This window comes from Podarcis liolepis (assembly GCF_965112155.1).
Source record: "Podarcis liolepis genome assembly, chromosome: 12".
Classification (NCBI taxonomy): domain Eukaryota; kingdom Metazoa; phylum Chordata; class Lepidosauria; order Squamata; family Lacertidae; genus Podarcis; species Podarcis liolepis.
The window spans coordinates 6,951,115-6,970,909 of NC_139563.1; the positions used below are offsets into that span (position 1 = coordinate 6,951,115).

At 44.5% G+C, this 19,795-nt stretch overlaps 1 protein-coding gene across 50 annotated transcripts in view; it reads left to right on the forward strand.

Annotated features, from left to right (window-relative positions):
- OBSCN (obscurin, cytoskeletal calmodulin and titin-interacting RhoGEF) overlaps positions 1-19,795 on the forward strand; it is a 281,685-nt gene that overhangs the window by 150,580 nt on the left and 111,310 nt on the right. For 28 of the 50 annotated variants that reach the window (XM_083466412.1, XM_083466407.1, XM_083466411.1 and 25 more), the window contains 6 exons: positions 651-917; positions 6,375-6,647; positions 8,334-8,606; positions 9,998-10,285; positions 13,684-13,959; positions 16,615-17,958. In XM_083466412.1, the coding sequence (XP_083322538.1) occupies positions 651-917; positions 6,375-6,647; positions 8,334-8,606; positions 9,998-10,285; positions 13,684-13,959; positions 16,615-17,958 (2,721 nt within the window). The remainder of the gene's footprint in view (positions 1-650; positions 918-6,374; positions 6,648-8,333; positions 8,607-9,997; positions 10,286-13,683; positions 13,960-16,614; positions 17,959-19,795) is intronic. The other 22 variants (XM_083466440.1, XM_083466408.1, XM_083466414.1 and 19 more) reach the window with 3 other exon arrangements.

Here is a 19,795-nt window from a genome sequence, read left to right on the forward strand (position 1 = left end):
GATGCAGGTGGCGCTGTGGTCCATACCACAGAGCCTAGGGCTTGCCGATCAGAAGGTCGGTGGTTTGAATCCCCACAACGGGGTGAGCTCCTGTTGTTCGGTACCAGCTCCTGCCAACCTAGCAGTCTGAAAGCACATCAAGTGCAAGTAGATAAATAGGTACCACTCCAGCGGGAAGGTAAACGGTGTTTCCGTGCACTGCTCTGGTTCGCCAGATGTGGCTTAGTCATGCTGGCCACATGACCCGGAAGCTGTTTGCGGACAAATGCTGGCTCCCTCGGCCTATAGAGCGAGATGAGCGCCGCAACCCCAGAGTCGTCCGCGACTGAACCTAATGGTCAGGGGTACCTTTACCTTTATAGATCAGAATGTGAGCCCGCTCTCTAGTAACACACCTACAGAGATATAACTGTAATGTCCCAGGGACACACAACACGAAAGCTTCCCTAACAGCTAATTCACCTGCTTCTATACTGCTCGTTGCTGATGTCACAAGCAAACACAAAACTCATCAAACTAAGTGGTGCTTCTCATCCGCTTTCATGCATCTCACTCACACTGAGAGCACTGTGCTTAAACAAAATGAGCGCCCGTAAACCTTCCCCGAAGGATGCACTAATACATGTCCCTCCTGACGTGTCGGTTGACAGATCCAACCATTGAAGTGGTCAGTCCCATGCAGGACATTACCGTGGACGAAGATGGCACAGCAGAATTCATCTGCCAGTATTCCAGGCCTGTGCAGGCCACGTGGATGAAGAACGAGCAGGCGGTTCATGCAGACGGCCAGCGAATTGTCATTGAGCAAGACTGGAATGTGGCCAAGCTGAAGATCACGCCTGCTCTCCCAGGGGACACCGGCATCTATTCTTGCGAAGCTGGAGGCACTAAAGTGGTGGCTCTGCTTGATGTTCAAGGTGAGGTCTTCCACGATGGAAAGAAGACTATCGAGGGAGTGCAGGGAGCGTTCACAGCAGCAACCGACCATAAGCAGCGCTCCTTCTTTTGCCATGGCCTAGCTCTGTTTTCCAGCTGCAGCCTGGGGTGTCTGAACCGAGGCTGGATGACAACCTCTCAGGGGCTCTGTAGCTGTGATTCCTGCTTTGCTGGGGTTGAGCTGGGATCCCTTCCAAATCTACAGTTCTGTGAATCTGTGAGGAGCTGTTGACTCTTCCAGATTATAGAGCATGGGGAAAAGGACCCGCTCCTTAAAAAAAAAGGGGGTGGGTGGGTGGGGTAGCTATAGGGCTGAACAAACCTTCCAGTTTTGGTTTCTCTCATTTTCACATTTTTCTGGTCCTCGAGTTCTCCAAAGTTTCGCATCAGCTTGCAATTTTTCATTATTAAACAAATCAGGCTTGATAGTGGAAATTTATCCCAATACACACATTTTTAATACAGTTTTCTGCAATGTGCACATTTTTGCAAGCAGTTTACCTTAATATAAGTTAGCTGAGTATATTATTTTCACTATATACATTATAATGCTTATCCCCTCCCCCATAATGTACAGATTTTGACACACAATATTTGGCGGGAGAACTGCATCACAAAATTTGGAGAAGTGCAAAATTTAAAGGATAGCTATATTTTGGTTCATGTGTTTTTTCCCAGGAAGCACATATTAGGTAGGTTTGCATGAAAGTGGAAACCAAGCCAAATTTCCCTTCTATCCCTAGTTAGCAATTTTATGTGGCCTCTGGGACTGAGTCTCACCTGCTGCTGGGATGATGTGAAACATGGTCTTTGCAAAAGCTTTGAAACAATACCCCAGGGCACCTCTTTCCAACGCTTTCCCAACATGCCTTTTTTCATTTCCACATACTGCCTTTAATTTAGGACTGCCTGTTCATGCAAAATCTAATGAAAGTCGTTTTGGATAATTAAAGGTCTGTTGTAATGTTATGGCTCTGAGTGTAAGCTGAGAGCTGAGGAGCCACCCTGCTATTTTAATTCTCACATCAGTTATGAACTTTGCTAGGGTGGGCTTAATAATAATAATAATAATAATAATAATAATTAATAATAATAATAATAATTTATTATTTATACCCCGCCCATCTGGCTGGGCTTCCCCAGCCACTCTGGGCGGCTTCCAAAAGAATATTAAAATACTATAATACATCAAACATTAAAAGCTTCCCGAAACAGGGCTGCCTTCAGATGTCTTCTAAAAGCCTGGTAGTTGTTGTTCTCTTTGACATCTGGTGGGAGGGTGTTCCACAGGGTGGGCACCACTACTGAGAAGGCCCTCTGCCTGGTTCCCTGTAACCTCACTTCTCGCAGGGAGGGAACCACCAGAAGGCCCTCGGGGCTGGACCTCAGTGTCTGGGCAGAACGATGGGGGTGGAGACTCTCCTTCAGGTCTACTGGGCTGAGGCTGTTTAGGGCTTTAAAGGTCAGCACCAACACTTTGAATTGTGCTCGGAAACGTACTGGGAGCCAATGTAGGTCTTTCAAGAACCATGTTATATGGTCTCAGCGGCCGCTCCCAGTCACCAGTCTAGCTGCCGCATTCTGGATTAGTTGTAGTTTCCGGGTCACCTTCAAAGGTAGCTTAGGTAAGTCCCTGCCTGAACTTAAACCTCCCCAACTGCAAAAGGGGGAAAGTAATACTTGCCTACCTTACAGGGCTGTTGTAAGGATAACTGAAAATAAAATAAATGTGAAATGCTTTGAGTACCCTAAAGTGTTTCATAAGTGCTAAAGATAAATACTGCCTTTGATTATACTAGTCTACATTTACCCAGAGCTCAGACTTCTGATACTGTTGTATCACATATATTGCTCTTTGCTTATTCTTATTTGGTTGCTGTTAGCAATATGGTGGTATTATAATTAGAATTTTGTTTTTATAGTTGTTTAGCTATGTTATTTCTATTGGGTGCCTGTTGATTGCTTTGAGCCTGTGGGAAAGTGGGCCATAACAGTTCTAAAATCAGTAAAAGTGAGGTGTCCATAATGACAAGAGAAGGGACAATATATTTTGTGCTATTCTGTGCATTAACAGCTACTTGGAATTATGCAAACCACAATGGCGCAGTTCACATTACCCATGTTTATTGCTTTTGACATCATAGGATCAATTTGGGAAATCTCGGTATTGGGAGAAGAAGGGTTTTTACTGTCAGCTACCACAGGTCAATGCATAAACTTTGGTGAGGGTCAGGAGGAGATATGGAATTCTTTTACATGTTTCATATTGCAAAAGGAAAAAAAACAACAGTATCTCGTTTATTTTGATGTTGTCATTTCGTCTTTCAATAATCCTGCACTGAGATGGTTCACGAGCCGTTCACCATTGCCACCTATAGCAATTGCAGTGTACAATCCTGACAGTTTCTGTCCCCTTTGAATTTCTGAACCCAAGTTTGCCCTGGGCTGAATTAAGGAGGAGGCACCAGGAAGTCTGCAATCTTGCCAGCATAATGAAGAGATATTTTGACTGATTTTATGCAATTTTGCCAGTTGCATGTACCCACCAGTGCACCATTTTAAAAGTGTTTTCACAAGTTTTTATTGAATCACTACTGTTATATTTTTCCTTTTTTGTGATGGCTCTGTACTCTGACTTCTTCTTGTTGTTGATGATGACATTATTATGGATTATTGCTGACATTATTAGTTTCTCTTGACTTTGCAGCTAATTCGTTTGTAACTTAAAATCAATGAAGCACATTTTTTTAAAAGTAGGTGGCACCATGAGCCTGGCAGTTGTGAAGCTACAGACTTGGATGGCTTTAAAGAAGGATCAGATAAATTCCCAGAGAAGGCTTTCAATGCCTATGAGTCATGATGGCTATATTCTGCTTGCCCAGAGATGGAGCATCCCGTTTACCTGCTTCTGGCGAAACTGGAATCCGTCCCTTCCTCCCTTGCCACTTACAGATAGGTAGCCGTGTTGGTCTGCCATAGTCAAAATAAAAAAATTCCTTCCAGTAGCACCTTAAAGACCAACTAAGTTAGTTCTTGGTATGAGCTTTTGTGTGCATGCACACTTCTTCAGATACACTGAAACAGAAGTTGCCAGACCCTTCTATATAGTGAGAAGGTGGGGAGGAGTATTACTCAGAAGGGTGGTGGGAATGGGAGATTGGCAGATAGCTGAGATGAGCCTGTTGACGACTCTTAACGACTGTAATAGATCTTATAGGAAAAGGCAAGGGGTGAGAAGGTGAGAAATGGCTTAGTCATGTATAATGAGATAAGAATCCAATGTCTTTGTTCATACCAGGTCTCTCCATGGTTTTAAGTTTGGTAATGAGTTGCAATTCAGCAGCTTCTCTTTCCAGTCTAAGGCAAGGGGTGAGAAGGTGAGAAATGGCTTAGTCATGTATAATGAGATAAGAATCCAATGTCTTTGTTCATACCAGGTCTCTCCATGGTTTTAAGTTTGGTAATGAGTTGCAATTCAGCAGCTTCTCTTTCCAGTCTAAGGCAAGGGGTGAGAAGGTGAGAAATGGCTTAGTCATGTATAATGAGATAAGAATCCAATGTCTTTGTTCATACCAGGTCTCTCCATGGTTTTAAGTTTGGTAATTAGTTGCAATTCAGCAGCTTCTCTTTCCAGTCTATTTCTGAAATTCCTTGTTTAGACTGGAAAGAGAAGCTGCTGAATTGCAACTCATTACCAAACTTAAAACCATGGAGAGACCTGGTATGAACAAAGACATTGGATTCTTATCTCATTATACATGACTAAGCCATTTCTCACCTTCTCACCCCTTGCCTTTTCCTATAAGACCTATTACAGTCGTTAAGAGTCGTCAACAGGCTCATCTCAGCTATCTGCCAATCTCCCATTCCCACCACCCTTCTGAGTAATACCCCTCCCCACCTTCTCACTATATAGAAGGGTCTGGCAACTTCTGTTTCAGTGTATCTGAAGAAGTGTGCATGCACACGAAAGCTCATACCAAGAACTAACTTAGTTGGTCCCTTGCCACTGTGAGATCTTGCAAGATTTCAGTACGATCTCACAGGAAACTGCTGCCAATGCCACTTCTCTGCTGGTGGGCTGGGCTATGGAGATGAGGCGGGTGGCATCTCTTGGGCTTCCTCTGTTTGAGGTGGGCGCCTCACCCATCCTCATCAAAGCAGTATGCCTCTATTATACCAGTTCCTGTAAGTGGAGAGTGCTGCTGTTGCGCTCAGGTCCTGATTGTTGGCTTGCCATGGCCATCTGCTTAGCCATTGTGTGTACGGAATGCTTGACATAAGAAGAAGAAGAAGAAGAGTTTGGATTTGATATCCCGCTTTATCACTACCTGAAGGAGTCTCAAAGCGGCTAACATTCTCCTTTCCCTTCCTCCCCCACAACAAACACTCTGTGAGGTGAGTGAGGCTGAGAGACTTCAGAGAAGTGTGACTAGCCCAAAGTCACCCAGCAGCTGCATGTGGAGGAGCGGGGACGCGAACCCGGTTCCCCAGATTACGAGTCTACCGCTCTTAACCACTACACCACACTGGCTCAAGAGACTGCTAGATGAAGCTAATGACCCATCTAGTCCAGCTTCCTGTTCTCACAGTGACCAACCGGATGCCTGTGGGGAAATCCTCAAGCAGCACGTGAACATAACAGCAACTCTTCCTTCCTGTGGTCTCCAGCGACTGGTATTCAGAACAATTGCTGCCTCCAGCTGTGGAGGCAGAAAAGAGCCACCATGAATAGTAGCCTTGTCATTCATGAATTTGTCTAATCTTCCTTTAAAGCCATCCAGGTTGGTGGCTTCACAGCTGCCAGGCTCATGGTGTCTCTTCCTGGTCTAGATGGTCCTTTGGTCCATCTTATGCTCTTATGTCAATTGTTCCTGAGTTGCACTGCCCTTATGTTGACATTACAGATCAGTTGATTATGTAACTCTTTGCTGGGTCATCAAACAAAACATTGCATCATTTTAGAGTTCTTCAGCCACTGCACAATGACTGCTGAGTTTTAAATGAAGATTGTATTGAAAGTCTAAGTTAGTGGCTCTCAAATTTCACCCACCCTCGATTGACCAAATTGCTGGAGGCAGGGTGGCCCTCAGTGGATGAGTCTGTAAAGTTTTGTTGCTTGACAAGTCAAAGCATATACATAACTCACATTTTAACATTTTTCCTTCGGTGCTAACACCATTGCTGTTTATGAAAATCACAGGCTCGAGGCCAAAGCTTTGTTAGCTTCTTCAGTAATGGAAGAGATATAGACCACCTGTATAGAACTAGTAGACCACCTGTGGTCTGAAGACCACTGTTTAAGAACCTCTGACCTAAGGAATTACATTCAACCAATATGTGATCTCCTATTTCAATTTTCTATGTAATGTTCAGATGCGTAAACTCAGTGATTAACTGTGAATTTTTTTTTTTTTAAAAAAACACCTTTCCAACAGCCAAGAACACCATCGTCCAGGGCTTAGAGAACGTTGATGCGATGGAAGGGGGTGAAGCTCTGTTTGAGTGCTACCTTTCGAAACCTGAGTGCTACAACTATAACTGGCTGATTGACGATGAGCCAGCCAAAACCTCTGAAAACATTGAGATGGTTTATTTTGAAAATGGTCTCCGGCACCTCCTTCTCCTAAAGAACCTCACACCCCATGACAGCTGCCAAGTGACTTTCCAGACGGGTGACGTGGCTTCGTCTGCATTCCTAACTGTAAAAGGTAGTATCATATTATTGCGCCATAACCACAAGCCTACTGACCCAGATAACATATCATTGTTCCTTCCATTCTCTGTCATTCTCTGTCCTTTTTCTAAAAGTTGCTAGACTCAGAGTAATGAACGAATGAGATGTATGCAACTGGACCTCATCCGGTAGTACCTTTTCAGTATGGGAGCTACTATAGGACCAATCTTCCCTGTGCTCTGCAAGTAACGTTGGAGCCCTGGGTAGGGATATAAGAAGGCATCTTTTTGCATCCTCCCCTGTATTTGTCTCATGCGGCTCTGTCTTAGTTCTGCTGCAGTTCACCTTCTGCCCAAAACTTGCTGTCTGCTGTGATGAAATGACATACATTATATCGACATTATGTTATTCCATCCCATTCATTTCTTGTTCTTTTTAAATTTATTTTTATTGAAAGACTTCCATGGATAACAGGTGCATATAACATAGGTCTCTGTTTTCAGTTCATAGAGTCCTTTCTATAGGTCAATTACATTCGGTGTGAGACGCTGCTGTCATAGGGATTGTGAGGTTGTGGGGAGAGAGAAGGGAGGTAATGATGTTTCATTCTTCTGCATAGTGTACATGCAGAGTTTTGTGTGAGTGTCAGGTAGATAAATTTGTTTGTTTGTGTTGATGGTGCAAGAGGTTAGAGAGCCCAGAGCATGGTTGGTTGCAGTGAGTTTTGGTTGTGCGTATGAGGAGGAGGGGGTTGTTGGGTCAAATTAGCCCATTTTTTTTATGTTGTTGGGGGTGGGTGGGTTCATTTCAATGTAAAGAAAACACAATTCAAATGGGGAATAATCAATTGTGTATCATGTTGTTGTTTAGTCGTTTAGTCGTGTCCGACTCTTCGTGACCCCATGGGCCAGAGCACGCCAGGCACTCCTGTCTTCCACTGCCTCCCGCAGTTTGGTCAAACTCATGCTGGTAGCTTCAAGAACACTATCCAACCATCTCGTCCTCTGTCATCCCCTTCTCCTTGTGCCCTCCATCTTTCCCAACATCAGGGTCTTTTCCAGGGAGTCTTCTCTTCTCATGAGGTGGCCAAAGTATTGGGGCCTCAGCTTCAGGATCTGCCCTTCCAGTGAGCACTCAGGGCTGATTTCCTTCAGAATAGATAGGTTTGATCTTCTTGCAGTCCATGGGACTCTCAAGAGTCTCCTCCAGCATCATAATTCAAATAATTGTGTATCATACACACACTGAAAGCACTAGCACCAACACTGAGTACCAATTGCATTCTCTGGATTGATTTCCCGCTTCCCATTTTCTTTGGAATGTTGAAGCATCTTGTAGAATGAATACCAGATCTTCACACAGATGTCACTCATCCTGGAAACTGGTGTGAGAAGAAGCAATGTTCTGGGCTCCAGCCACATAACCCTGTTTCCATGAGCTAGAGTGTGGGAACAGGAGCTGAGACAAAGTGTGCTGAGCCAAGAGCTGGACACTAAGAAACTCAAAAGGGCAGGGCTGGGAAATCTGTGGACCTCCAAGATGTCGCTGGACAGCAAACCCCATCATCCCTGATGACAATCACCATGATAGTTGGGCTGCTGGGAATTGAAGTCACCAACATCTGAAGGTCACAGTTTTCCTACCCCTGCGGTGCACTTAACTCACAACTTTCCCTTCCTTGCTTTGAAGGCATCACTTATGCGTTTCGTCATAATTTCAGGATGGCGTCTGGAATTCTTGGAGCCAATCACTGACACTACAGTTACTGCTGGGGACCAGGCGACCTTCACCTGTGTTTTAAGTGAAGCAGTTCCAGTCAATGAAATCGCTTGGTATATTAACGATGTAGATATCCAAGCAGATGAAAACTGGAGGATCCAAGCAGAAGGAAATAGCTACAAACTCATACTGAAGAAAGCTCAACTGCATCACTCTGGAGAAGTGACCTTTGCTGCAAGGGATGCCATTGCGACAGCTAAGTTATCTGTCATAGGTAGGTTGGGAAAATCCTACCTATGATTTAGCATCATTAAGCTTTATTGTGGGGCCTGACAATAGTGCCACTTTTTCTATGCTTGGTGGAATGTCACATCAATGAGATTTTTAATCTTGTTGTCCTGAGTGTAACTTTCTGCATGATAAGTACTGCTGTAAATTCAGAACGTTCGCTGTTCAGATCATCCACCAAAGCACCACAGTGGCTCACGCGTTATATCGCTTTTCAAAAGATTTGTTCCAGTTCCAACAAAGCTGTTTGAAAAATCGATTGTGCCTTGGTTAGCTGACATCCTAACAAAGCCAGAATTATATTTAGTAGAATAATGATGTTGATTTAAAAAAAACAAAACCACTTCTGGTGCTATTTTCTCTGGAGCATCATTAGACTTAACACAATGCCACTGTTTGATCTGAAAAGTTCTCAAGCACTTGTGGCTATGGAGGACTTGGTTTGCTGCCCCATGTTTGTGGTAAGATGCAGAGCATTTCCAAGCTTCCCTGCTGAGCTGCAACCCCTGTAGAATGATGTTCTTCTGACTTAAGCCATGTTCGAGCATTCATCACCCAGCTCTCCATGTTGAACAATATGTCAGAAATTATTATTTTCAGCAGCATTCTGCAAACAAGGTCTGGGCTAGCTTTTATAGGGCTGGAGCATCTTGGATGTAGCTGTGACAATGTACCTATCATAAGCAGGCCTGGTGTTAACAATTGGCCAGGTCTAGGGCTCTAGGGATGCGGGTGGCGCTGTGGGTTAAACCACAGAGCCTAGGATTTGCCAATCAGAAGGTCGGCGGTTCGAATCCCTGCTCCTGCCAACCTAGCAGTTCAAAAGCACGTCAAAGTGAAAGTAGATAAATAGGGACCGCTCCGGCGGGAAGGTAAACAGCGTTTCTGTGCGCTGCTCTGGTTCGCAAGAAGCAGCTTAGCCATGCTGGCCACATGACCCGGAAGCTGTCTGCGGACAAACACCGGCTCCCTTGGCCTATAGAGCGAGATGAGCGCGCAACCCCAGAGTCGGTCATGACTGGACCTAATGGTCAGGGGTCCCTTTACCTTTACCTTAGGGCTCTCATTGATCTAACCTGCCTCCCACTCAGCACTGGGTAGGGGTACCAACTCGGAAAAAAATATGGGGGGAGGCAGGTAAATCCCGCCTTGCATAATCAATCATGAGATGTGGTGCGCGCGCACCATTTGAATGGCAATGCGCATCAACTTGGGGCAGTGGTTGGTCCCATCAAATATTTTATTGGGTGTGTGTGAAGGGACCTCAGCCCCTAGTAGTTGGCTCTTACGGCCCCGGGACTGGTCTTGAATGTGTTGCCATACTTTTAAGACGCAGCACTATTTTTATACATGCCTGGAACTCTGTTGTGCCTTTAGCTCTCCCTGACCCTCCTGAGGAACCGGAGATCATAAGTAAGACCAGCCACTCGGTCACCTTGTCCTGGTTCAAGCCGCTCAACAACGGGGGTGCTGACATCCTAGGCTACCGTGTCGAAATGAAAAGCCCAGGCAGTGACTGGCAGCCATGCGGCACCGGAGTTACCCCAAGCACAGAGTTTGTAGTGGACAATCTCACAGCAGGCAAGACGTACAGATTCCGCATTTCAGCTGTCAGCAAAGCAGGTGCTGGGAAGCCAGTGCATTTGCCTCAAAGTGTGCAGCTAGGTGAGAATTAGAGGACCTCTCTGCTGTCCTGAGAGTAGCTCTCTCTACAGCTCAGCACCTTGCATGGCATGTGAGTTTTGCCGCGCAGCAAGAAGGATCTGTTTACTTTTCAGCAATTTCTAGGCAAGCTCCACGCTCAGGTTGTGCGTTATGTAAATGTAGTGGGCAAGCCAGGCATTGATGCATCAACTGAATTAGATTTGAAGGAAGAGCCCTCTGCTCCCCACTCTACCATTTTCTGGCTATACCGTAGCTTGTTACAGTCAACTTCAGGTGCCAAACGTAACCTATTCCAGAAGCCCATTCAGGATGTGAGGGCGATCTGGCTGCGACATCTGTCACCCCATTGATCGCCAGGGTTGATTCGGCTGATCTGGCAGGCTAGGAGGGTGTCCCCTTCCTCCCTCACCGCTCCATGTGCGTCCCTCCCGAAGCTGCGCGCTCGGTGGAAGAGGACGACCATCCCAGATAGAAGGAGTGTACCGTTCTTCGGTCAAGGGTATACGATAGCTGCGCTCCCCTGCTAGAACCTCCAAACAAGCTCAAGGTCCATTTGTAGGAGAACATAGGGTAGTCAAGCTTCCAAGACTCCAGACACATCCAAGTAAGGCGCTGCATGTGGCAGTTTGCCATTCTTTAAAACAAAAACAAAAAACAGAAGCCCATTCAGCTCCCAAAACTTTTGACAACCAAGGTATGGCATCTGATTGGTTGCAGGAGCTTCCTGCACTCAAGCAGAAGCTGCGTCAGATGTTTGGCTTCCGAAAAATGTTCAAAAACCGGAGCATTTACTTCTGGGTTTTCAGCGTTCAGGAGCTGAATAGTTCGAAAACTGAGCCGTTCACGAGCTGAGGTTTGACTGTACTCTGAAAATTCATGGTGGGGGGAAACACACACACACACACACACACACACACACACACACACACACGTCTCAGGTTCTAAGTTCATGCCCAATTTGAACTCATTTCCGTATTGTGGCCTCTATTGCCTCCCCATGCTTATGACTGTCTCACCCCCACAAGGCCGCATGTGTGTTTTCCCTAACCAAAGCTACATGCAACATCTTGGCAGCAGTGTGCTAAAAGACTAACACACCACTGTGAAGTCAAAGCCTGATCCTTCACAACTTAGTGGGGCTGTGACACTGTCTTCATATAATCCATTTCTACAACATCTACAGTGGTGCCTCGCAAGACGAAATTAATCCGTTCCGCGAGTCTCTTCGTCTAGCGGTTTTTTCGTCCTGCGAAGCAACCCTATTAGCGGCTTAGCGGATTAGCGCTATTAGCGGTTTAGCGGCTATTAAAGGCTTAGCGGCTTAGCTGCTAAAAGGCTATTAAAAGTTTAGCGGCTTAGAAAAAGGGGGGGAGCGAAAAAAAATCTCAAGACTCGCAAGACATTTTCGTCTTGCGAAGCAAGCCCATAGGGAAATTCGTCCTGCGAAGCAACTCAAAAATGGAAAACCCTTTTGTCTAGCGGGTTTTCTGTCTTGTGAGGCATTCATCTTGCGGGGCACCACTGTATTTATCTCTCCTAATGAAGACTTCAAAGATAAAACTGGTGATATGTTTTCATGGCTTTCATGGCTACTTCTTCCTTTTATTGGGTTTTATAAACAAGGATCATAACAATGATGATTGATACAAATAAATAGACCAAGTCTTCTCATGTCCTGTCAAGGAGATAAGCACGTAATTATAAAGCCTTTAGAAGACACTTGAAAGCAGCCCTGTATAGGGAGGTTTTTTAATGTTTAATGTTTTATGATGCTTTTATATATGTAGGAGGCTGCCCAGAGGTGGCTGGGGCAACCCAGTCAAATGGGCAGGGTACAAATATTAAAGGGACGTGGGTGGCACTGTGGGTTAAACCACAGAGCCTAGGACTTGCCAATCAGAAGGTCGGCCATTCGAATCCCTGCGACGGGGTGAGCTCCCGTTGCTCGGTCCCTGCTCCTGCCAACCTAGCAGTTCAAAAGCATGTCAAAGTGCAAGTAGATAAATAGGTACCACTCTGGTGGGAAGGTAAACAGCATTTCTTTGCGCTGCTCTGGTTCCCCAGAAGTGGCTTAGTCATGCTGGCCAAATGACCCGGAAGCTGTACGTTGGCTCCCTCAGCCAATAAAGCAAGATGAGTGCCGCAACCCCAGAGTCAGCCATGACTGGACCTAATGGTCAGGGGTCCCTTTACCTTTACCATTACAAATAAAAAAAAATTATTAGTAGTAGTAGTATATCACAAAAATAGAACAATAAATTTGCAGTAATATTTGCAACATATGGTTCATTGTTTGTGGTCATTGTACAAGTTCTTGAATGGGTTTAAACAAAAACAATAACAAAGGGGAATTAGAGTGGAGCAGATTTAACAAAATAACATTCAACGTTGCATAGCCAAACGCCTAATCAGAAGCCCTTGTGGTGTGCTCAGATTAAGTATAAGTAATAGCCATTTCCCCCCTTACATTACCAATGAAGCAATATATGATGTTGGTGAATATGGGACGTTGAAGTCCATGGCTGCTTCTAAAACCCTATGGAAGTCAAGATTTCTGTAGGTTCCCTATGGCACACTTGTGAATCCACTGCCATCATCACAGCTACTGCACATTCTTCTGCAAAGCAACGTTTGCATTTTAGTCCCTCTATGATATAAACTTCTATGGGGTCAGAGATGAAGGGTGCAGACATGAGAGATTATTACAATTGAAACACTCTGTTATATTTCCAGTCCCATGCTAAGAAACTGCATTCGTGGTCCATGTAAAACATAGTTCTGGAAGACTACCTGCAGAAACACTGTAAAATTAAGGAATGTTGAAATGACGTTTGATTGAAAATAAGTGGTACTGGTAAAAAGATGCTTAAGAAAATGTAAATAGGGATTGATAATTGGAAATTGATACTGTACTTATAATAGGTTAATATATGGAGTAAGGATAAATGTTAGAGGGTAAGGATTTGCTGAATTTAATATTTGAACTGGAATACAAAATGGGAAGTGTGAGGAGGTTAAGAAACTAGTGAAGGAAATATAAGATTTGAAAATATTAATCTATTTTCTGTTTTGATTTTTGGTTATTCTCTCTGTTTTTATTCTTTCTTTTTTCTTTTCTCTTCTGTTAACTGTTTTTTATTGTGCATTTTTTATGTGTTTTGTTTTTGTAGTTTAAATTTTGGAATTTGTTTTTACTGTTTGTGAAACATTAATAAATATTATTATATATATAAAAAAACCTAGTTCTGGAAACAAGGGAACATTCAGACATTTGTCTCACTTTTTTTTTTTTTTTTTTTTTTGCTGGTTATCCCTTCTTCTTTGTCGCTTTGCTTGTTGAAGCACAAAAGGAGAATTGTATGACGTAAGCCCATTGGTCTTGATGTCTCCCGTTCCAGAGCCAGCTGCAGTGACCGCAATCACTCGACCTTTGGCCGATAAGTCTGCCATGGAAGGGGAGAAGACTCGTTTGGAGTGTGAATTGTCCAAAGAAACCAAAGAGGTTGTTTGGCTCAAAGAAGGAAAACCAATCCAACCTGGCGGGAAGTACGAACTCATCTCAGAGGGCAAAAAACAGACCCTCATCATTCATGGCTTTAAAGCTGAAGATCAAGGATCGTATACCTGCATGGCATCTCCTGACGTCAAAACATCTGCCAAACTTTCTGTTGAAGGTACATTTGCACCATCACTTTCACAGCTTTAGTAAAAGTGGTCTTGGAATTTATTCTGAAAACCATTTCAGTGTTCAAGTTTGTTTGTTTTTTAGTTCCATGCTACTGTTTCTCTACAGTAACCTTTGCTGACCTGATTTCACCCAGGTGTTACAGACAATAACTCCCATTTCCCAACACAGCCTCCTACTGTGCTGCATGATGTCAGATGAGCTCCAAAATATTTGTTGTTGTTGTTGTTTTGGCTGTGTGTTTACCTTTATTTATTTTCCATTTTAAACAAACAAAGTACAATCAATTTCAGCAATCATCCACTCACTTACTTGTCCATCACTCTGCCAACAGTGACTTCCCTCCCTCCAACAGGTTTTCCTATTTCAGTCTACTTCCCGCAGTTTTTTCTTATTTTGTCAAGTCCACGTCGTAAGATTTATTTCAGTCCTGCTGGTGTTTTCAGAGTTCTACAGTTATTTTTTATATAATCCATAAATTTACTCCAATCTCTTTGGAATTTTGCTTCCTCCTGGTTTCGGATCTTGTAGGTTAGTTTTGCTAGTTCTGCATAATCCATCATTCTCGTCTGTCACTTCTCCACCGTTGGCAATTCCTGTATTTTCCATTTTTGGGCAAACAAAGCAGCAGTTGTTGCGTACATAAATAACCTTTGATCCACTTTTTCAATTTCCTCTCCCATCAAGCCCAGCAAAAAAGCTTCCGGATTTTGGGGGGGAAGGTATATTTAAGCATCTTTTTCAATTCGTTGTAAATCAGTTCCCAAAATAATTTTGTTTTCTCACATGACCACCACATGTGATAAAAATCACCACCCTTCTCTTTACATTTTTGCCAATTTTACGGGTGCTAAGTACCAACAGTACATCATTTTCATTATATTCTCTTTCAGGGTGGCACATGCTGTAAATTTTATACTCTCATGCCACAATCTTACCCACGCATCATACTTGATATTGTACCAAAAATATTTGGAGGGCGCCAGATTTGCAAAGACTGCTCTATCATAATGCTCTGTTAGCCTCTCAGATGTTACCGTATTTTTCGCTCTATAACATGCACCCGACCATAACACGCCCGTAGTTTTTAGAGGAGGAAAATCCGTAGGCATGCCACCCGTAGGCATTCCCTCCATAACACGCACAGACATTTCCCCTTACTTTTTAGGAGGAAAAAAGTGAGTGTTATGGTGCAAAAAATACGGTACTTTGTGAATATGTTACTGAACACAAGGGAGGGCAATGGAGAGCAAAGGCAGCATAAACTTATTGGGTGAAGATTTTCTCAAAGAGTGCTGAAAAATAACTCTGAAAGGGGGCATGTTTTGACACCATAGAAAATGTTCACAAATACTGAGTAGTTTCAGATCAGCATAAAACCCCACCCCCTGTATAAAGTTGTGTCAATGCGTATAGCTGGGGGGAAAGTGAGGATGCACTTGCCTAAGCAGTTGCCATGTTCTCTGCAACACCCCAATGCCAACACTGCTTTTGAAATTTATTTTATTTTAATTATTGAAAGTGTTTCTAAACCACACATCATCTAACACCAGAGCAGTTATATCTATATATAAATATACGGACATATTAAAATGTGCACAAAGCATGCTAAGGTGTGTGTCTGGGACATAATTGCATTATCCATGCTAGGGATGGAAGGATCTGTCGAAACAGGAAATTTCTTAATTTCTCATTTTTCTGGTGACAGCTCTCCACATTTTACAGTCATTTGCATTTTTTCCAGGGAGGAAAAATCCTCTTGAAAATTCATCAGCCTTTTAGTGTGAATTTCTCCTAATAAACATATTTTTAGATGCAGTTTTGACTAATGTGCACACCTTTTGTAAGCAATTTCTCCTACTATATGCATTTTGGTAAACATTGTTTGGTTGGCGAACTGCATAGGGAAAGTGCAAATTTCAAAGGATAGCCGTGGTGTCTCCATCCCCATCGTTCAGCCCAGACACTGAGGTCCAGCACCGAGGGCCTTCTGGCAGTTCCCTCATTGCGAGAAGTAAGGTTACAGGGAACCAGGCAGAGGGCCTTCTTGGTAGTGGTGCCTGCCCTGTGGAACGCCCTCCCAGCAGATGTCAAAGCAATAAACAACTATTTTACTTTTAAAAGTCGTCTGAAGGCAGCCCTCTTTAGGGAAGTTTTTAATGTTTGAAGCTGTACTGTTTTTAATATTCAGTTGGAAGCCACCCAGAGTGGCTGGGGAAACCCAGCCAAATGGGCGGGGTATAAATAATAAATTATTATTATTATTATTATTATTATTATTATTATTATTATTATTATTATTATTATTATTTTAGGAAAGTGTGAATGTGATTCTGCTTTAAAAGAGGCCTGTATCAAATTTCTTCCCCCATTCATGGTAATTTGATTCTTTGCTTTTTTTTATTCATTTGCAGTAAGAGATAGCAATAGAAAGGACAATTGGTTTTGCTGAACTTATGGCATGCATTGTCTCCCAATATGCAATTTTTTTGGAACTACTCCATCAACCTTCTAAGAGGTTTACATGCTATATAATATGACATTATATAGCTCTCAAAGACACAGGGTTGTATCTTGATGTTAATCTGGTCGTCCTGCTGCTCCTTGGTGTAATCATGAAACTGTGCTATTCTGTTTCTCTTAGTGTCAACTGTGTCCATGTTAAAAGAGGCCACTGAGAAAACCCTCAAGCCTGAGGAGCTTGGCGAGATAGCAGACGACCAGATGCAACCCAGTTTACCACCTGAAGCTGCTCAGGAGGGTGACCTCCACCTCCTATGGGAGGCTCTTGCCAAAAAGCGCAGGATGAGTCGGGAGCCAACTCTGGATTCGATCAGCGAATTGCCAGAAGAGGATGACAAACGTCAGAAACAGAGGAAGGAAGAAGCTGAGATCATGCAGTACTACTCGGAGGAATACTCTACCTGTGATGAGTCAGCTAAAGCAGGAGAAGCAGACTTCTCTGTCACCAGTTCAGATGACGAGTCAAGGGCCGGGACTCCTTCCCTTATTAACTACCTCAAAAAGGCGAGCACGACCAGCGTTAGTGCTAAAGTCCAGACTGTCTCTGCAGGGAAAGTCTCTAAGCAGTGGGAGAAAGCAGGTCCTGAGCCAGCTGCTCTTGCTAAGCCTGTTGAACCAGAAGCTGTAGAAGGAGATCTGGATGACCCTTCGTTGTCTCACGCAGCTGTGAAGATCCAGGCTGCTTTCAAAGGGTACAAAGTGCGGAAAGAGATCAAGCAGCAAGAATGCCCCGTGTTTGCCGAGACCTTCAAGGACTTCTTTGGAGAACCAGGAAGCACCCTCCACCTTGAGTGTGTGGCTCAAAGCAAAACCGACATGAAGGTCCGCTGGCTGAAAGATGGCGTTGAAGTTTTGGACGGGCGCCATTGCCACATAGACAATTACAGCGACGGGACCTGCTCCTTGATCATCACTGGCCTCGAAATGAATGACGTTGGCAAGTACACCTGCGAGGTATCCAATAAGTTTGGCAAGGCCTCCCACAGCGCCAAGGTGACGGTGGGCGTCCCACCTCAAGCGCCCGTACGGAAACACAAGGCTGCCAAAAAGATCCCCGAGAGTGAGGAGAGCTCTTCTGGCAGCGAGTTGGACGACGCTTTCCGTAAAGCAGGGAGGAGGCTTCACAAGCTGTTCAAGTCAAAAATATCCACAGAGATTTCGGACGTGGACGAGGAACTCTTTGTTAGTGCTGATGAGGGAGAGATAGAGGTGGTGGACCACCAGACCTACCGTGAAGATGAGAGGTACATCTACATCAAGTTTGAAGTTATGGCTGAGGCGAAGACGGCTGCTAGCCGGTTTAGAGAAATGTTTGCTGCTATGGGTATTGCTGTTGAGATTGACATCCTAGATCAAGGCTCCAAGAAGATAGAGCTGCGTATTGGGAAAGCCACACCTCCTGCCCCAGGGCAACTGAGAACCCTGGTGAAAAGACCACCACCTCCTTTGCTTACATCTGACACCGGTAAGTGACACATGCAGGGCAGGGCAGGGCAGGTGGGGCCCAATTGGCCAGCTTTTTTTAATCCTAGTTCAGATGCAGATTGCGTGGCAAGTCCCCCTCCCCCCTTGGGAAATAAAGACACAGGACACGGTATTTAAGGTTAATGGGCGGAAAAGGCCACAACTTTATTGATTGCAGGAATTGAGTGGTATTGGCTTAGGCATTGGTCCTATCAACTAACCGGCTTCAGCCCGATTGCATGAAGGCTGGTAAGGGTTAACCATCAGTGGGGGGAGTCCTGCTGATGTACATTAACTAGGAATTCCCCCGGGGTCACCGCTCGGGGGCGTGCCTTAGGCCCACACCTCCATAGGCTTCGGACAGGGCAACACCCCCCGGAATCCTTTACCGGACTACCCTTCAATATATGGGGGAGGTGATAGTGCTTCCTTCCCCCCTCATTTGCTTAAAAATACCCCTACCAATGCCTAACCGCCAATGCTGAAAAGTTGTGACGATTTGCTACGAGGTAGGCGAAAAACCACATGGCTGGTGCCAATTTGCCAAGTGGAAAAAAAATCCTACCAGGCCCTTTGACGGTGACCATAGCAAGGTCAGAGCAGGGACTAAGGGCAGGCGGGGTGGGAAACTGGGTCAGCTGGAACGGTGAAGAGAGGGCAGTCCTCGGGCACGCAGGCCCTAAATAGCCCGGGTCATGCCTCCCTGGCCAGCCAATTGGCTGGACAGGGAGATGACGCGCCCGAGGATTTCCTCATTCTCGCGGGGGCTGTGAGTCAGCCCCCGGATGTGTGGGGAGGGCATGGGCCCGCAACCCCAGCTCCTCCCCAGTTTGGAAGTGGCTTTCCCCAATCACCTGAAATCTCAGGGTGGTAGTGAACAAAGTTATACTCAGAGTAGACCCACTGAAATTATGTTAGGTCGATTAATTCCAATAGACCTACTCTGAGTTCTATTTAGTTGAATACCACCCATAGTATCAAAGATCTGTAAATCCTGACATAATCAGGTACCACCTGAAATGGTGATTTGATGATGAATGAGATCAGAATTGTTTAATTCATTAACAGCTTGTTAATGTTTGCATTCTGCTCTTCCTCAAAGGAGCTCAGAGCAATGTGCATTAAGTTCTCATTTGATTTCCCAAACTTGCTTAGCTACAGGGCTTGGAAATACATAAACCCATGGGCTCTGTTTTGCTTTTATTAAAATTTAGAATAATAAACCTCTCTCCCAAGTATCGAACCCAAAGGATACTTCTGAAAATGCACTATATGCTCCACTCCTTGGAGAAACTGAGTGCAACAGTGTTGTCTCCCCACCTGTGATTCCCATCATCTGGTATGCACTGGTATGCTGCCTCTGATAGTCCCTATGGATCCTCCATGATTTCCCCCCCTAATCTTCTTTTACAGCCACCCAAGTTGGTGGCTATCATCATATCACCTTTTTGAAGTAGGTTAGGTTAGAGGTTGCCCGTCTTCAACCCCAGAACCTTTCCCAAAAATTAGAAGTCTAGTTACAGCAGAAGTGCTTATCTTGTCACACATGTACCTGGGATTACAAGAAGATTGCAGTTTGAATTTAGCATGGCACCAAAACAAAAAAAGACACTATGTATAGAGCGAGGTGTGGAGGGAGCTAGAGATACTTTAAAGGTAAAGGTAAAGGGACCCCTGACCATTAGGTCCAGCCGTGGCCGACTCTGGGGTTGCAGCGCTCATCTCGCTTTATTGGCCAAGGGAGCCGGTGTACAGCTTCCGGGTCATGTGGCTAGCATGACTAAGCCGCTTCTGGTGAACCAGAGCAGCGCACGGAAATGCCGTTTACCTTCCCACCG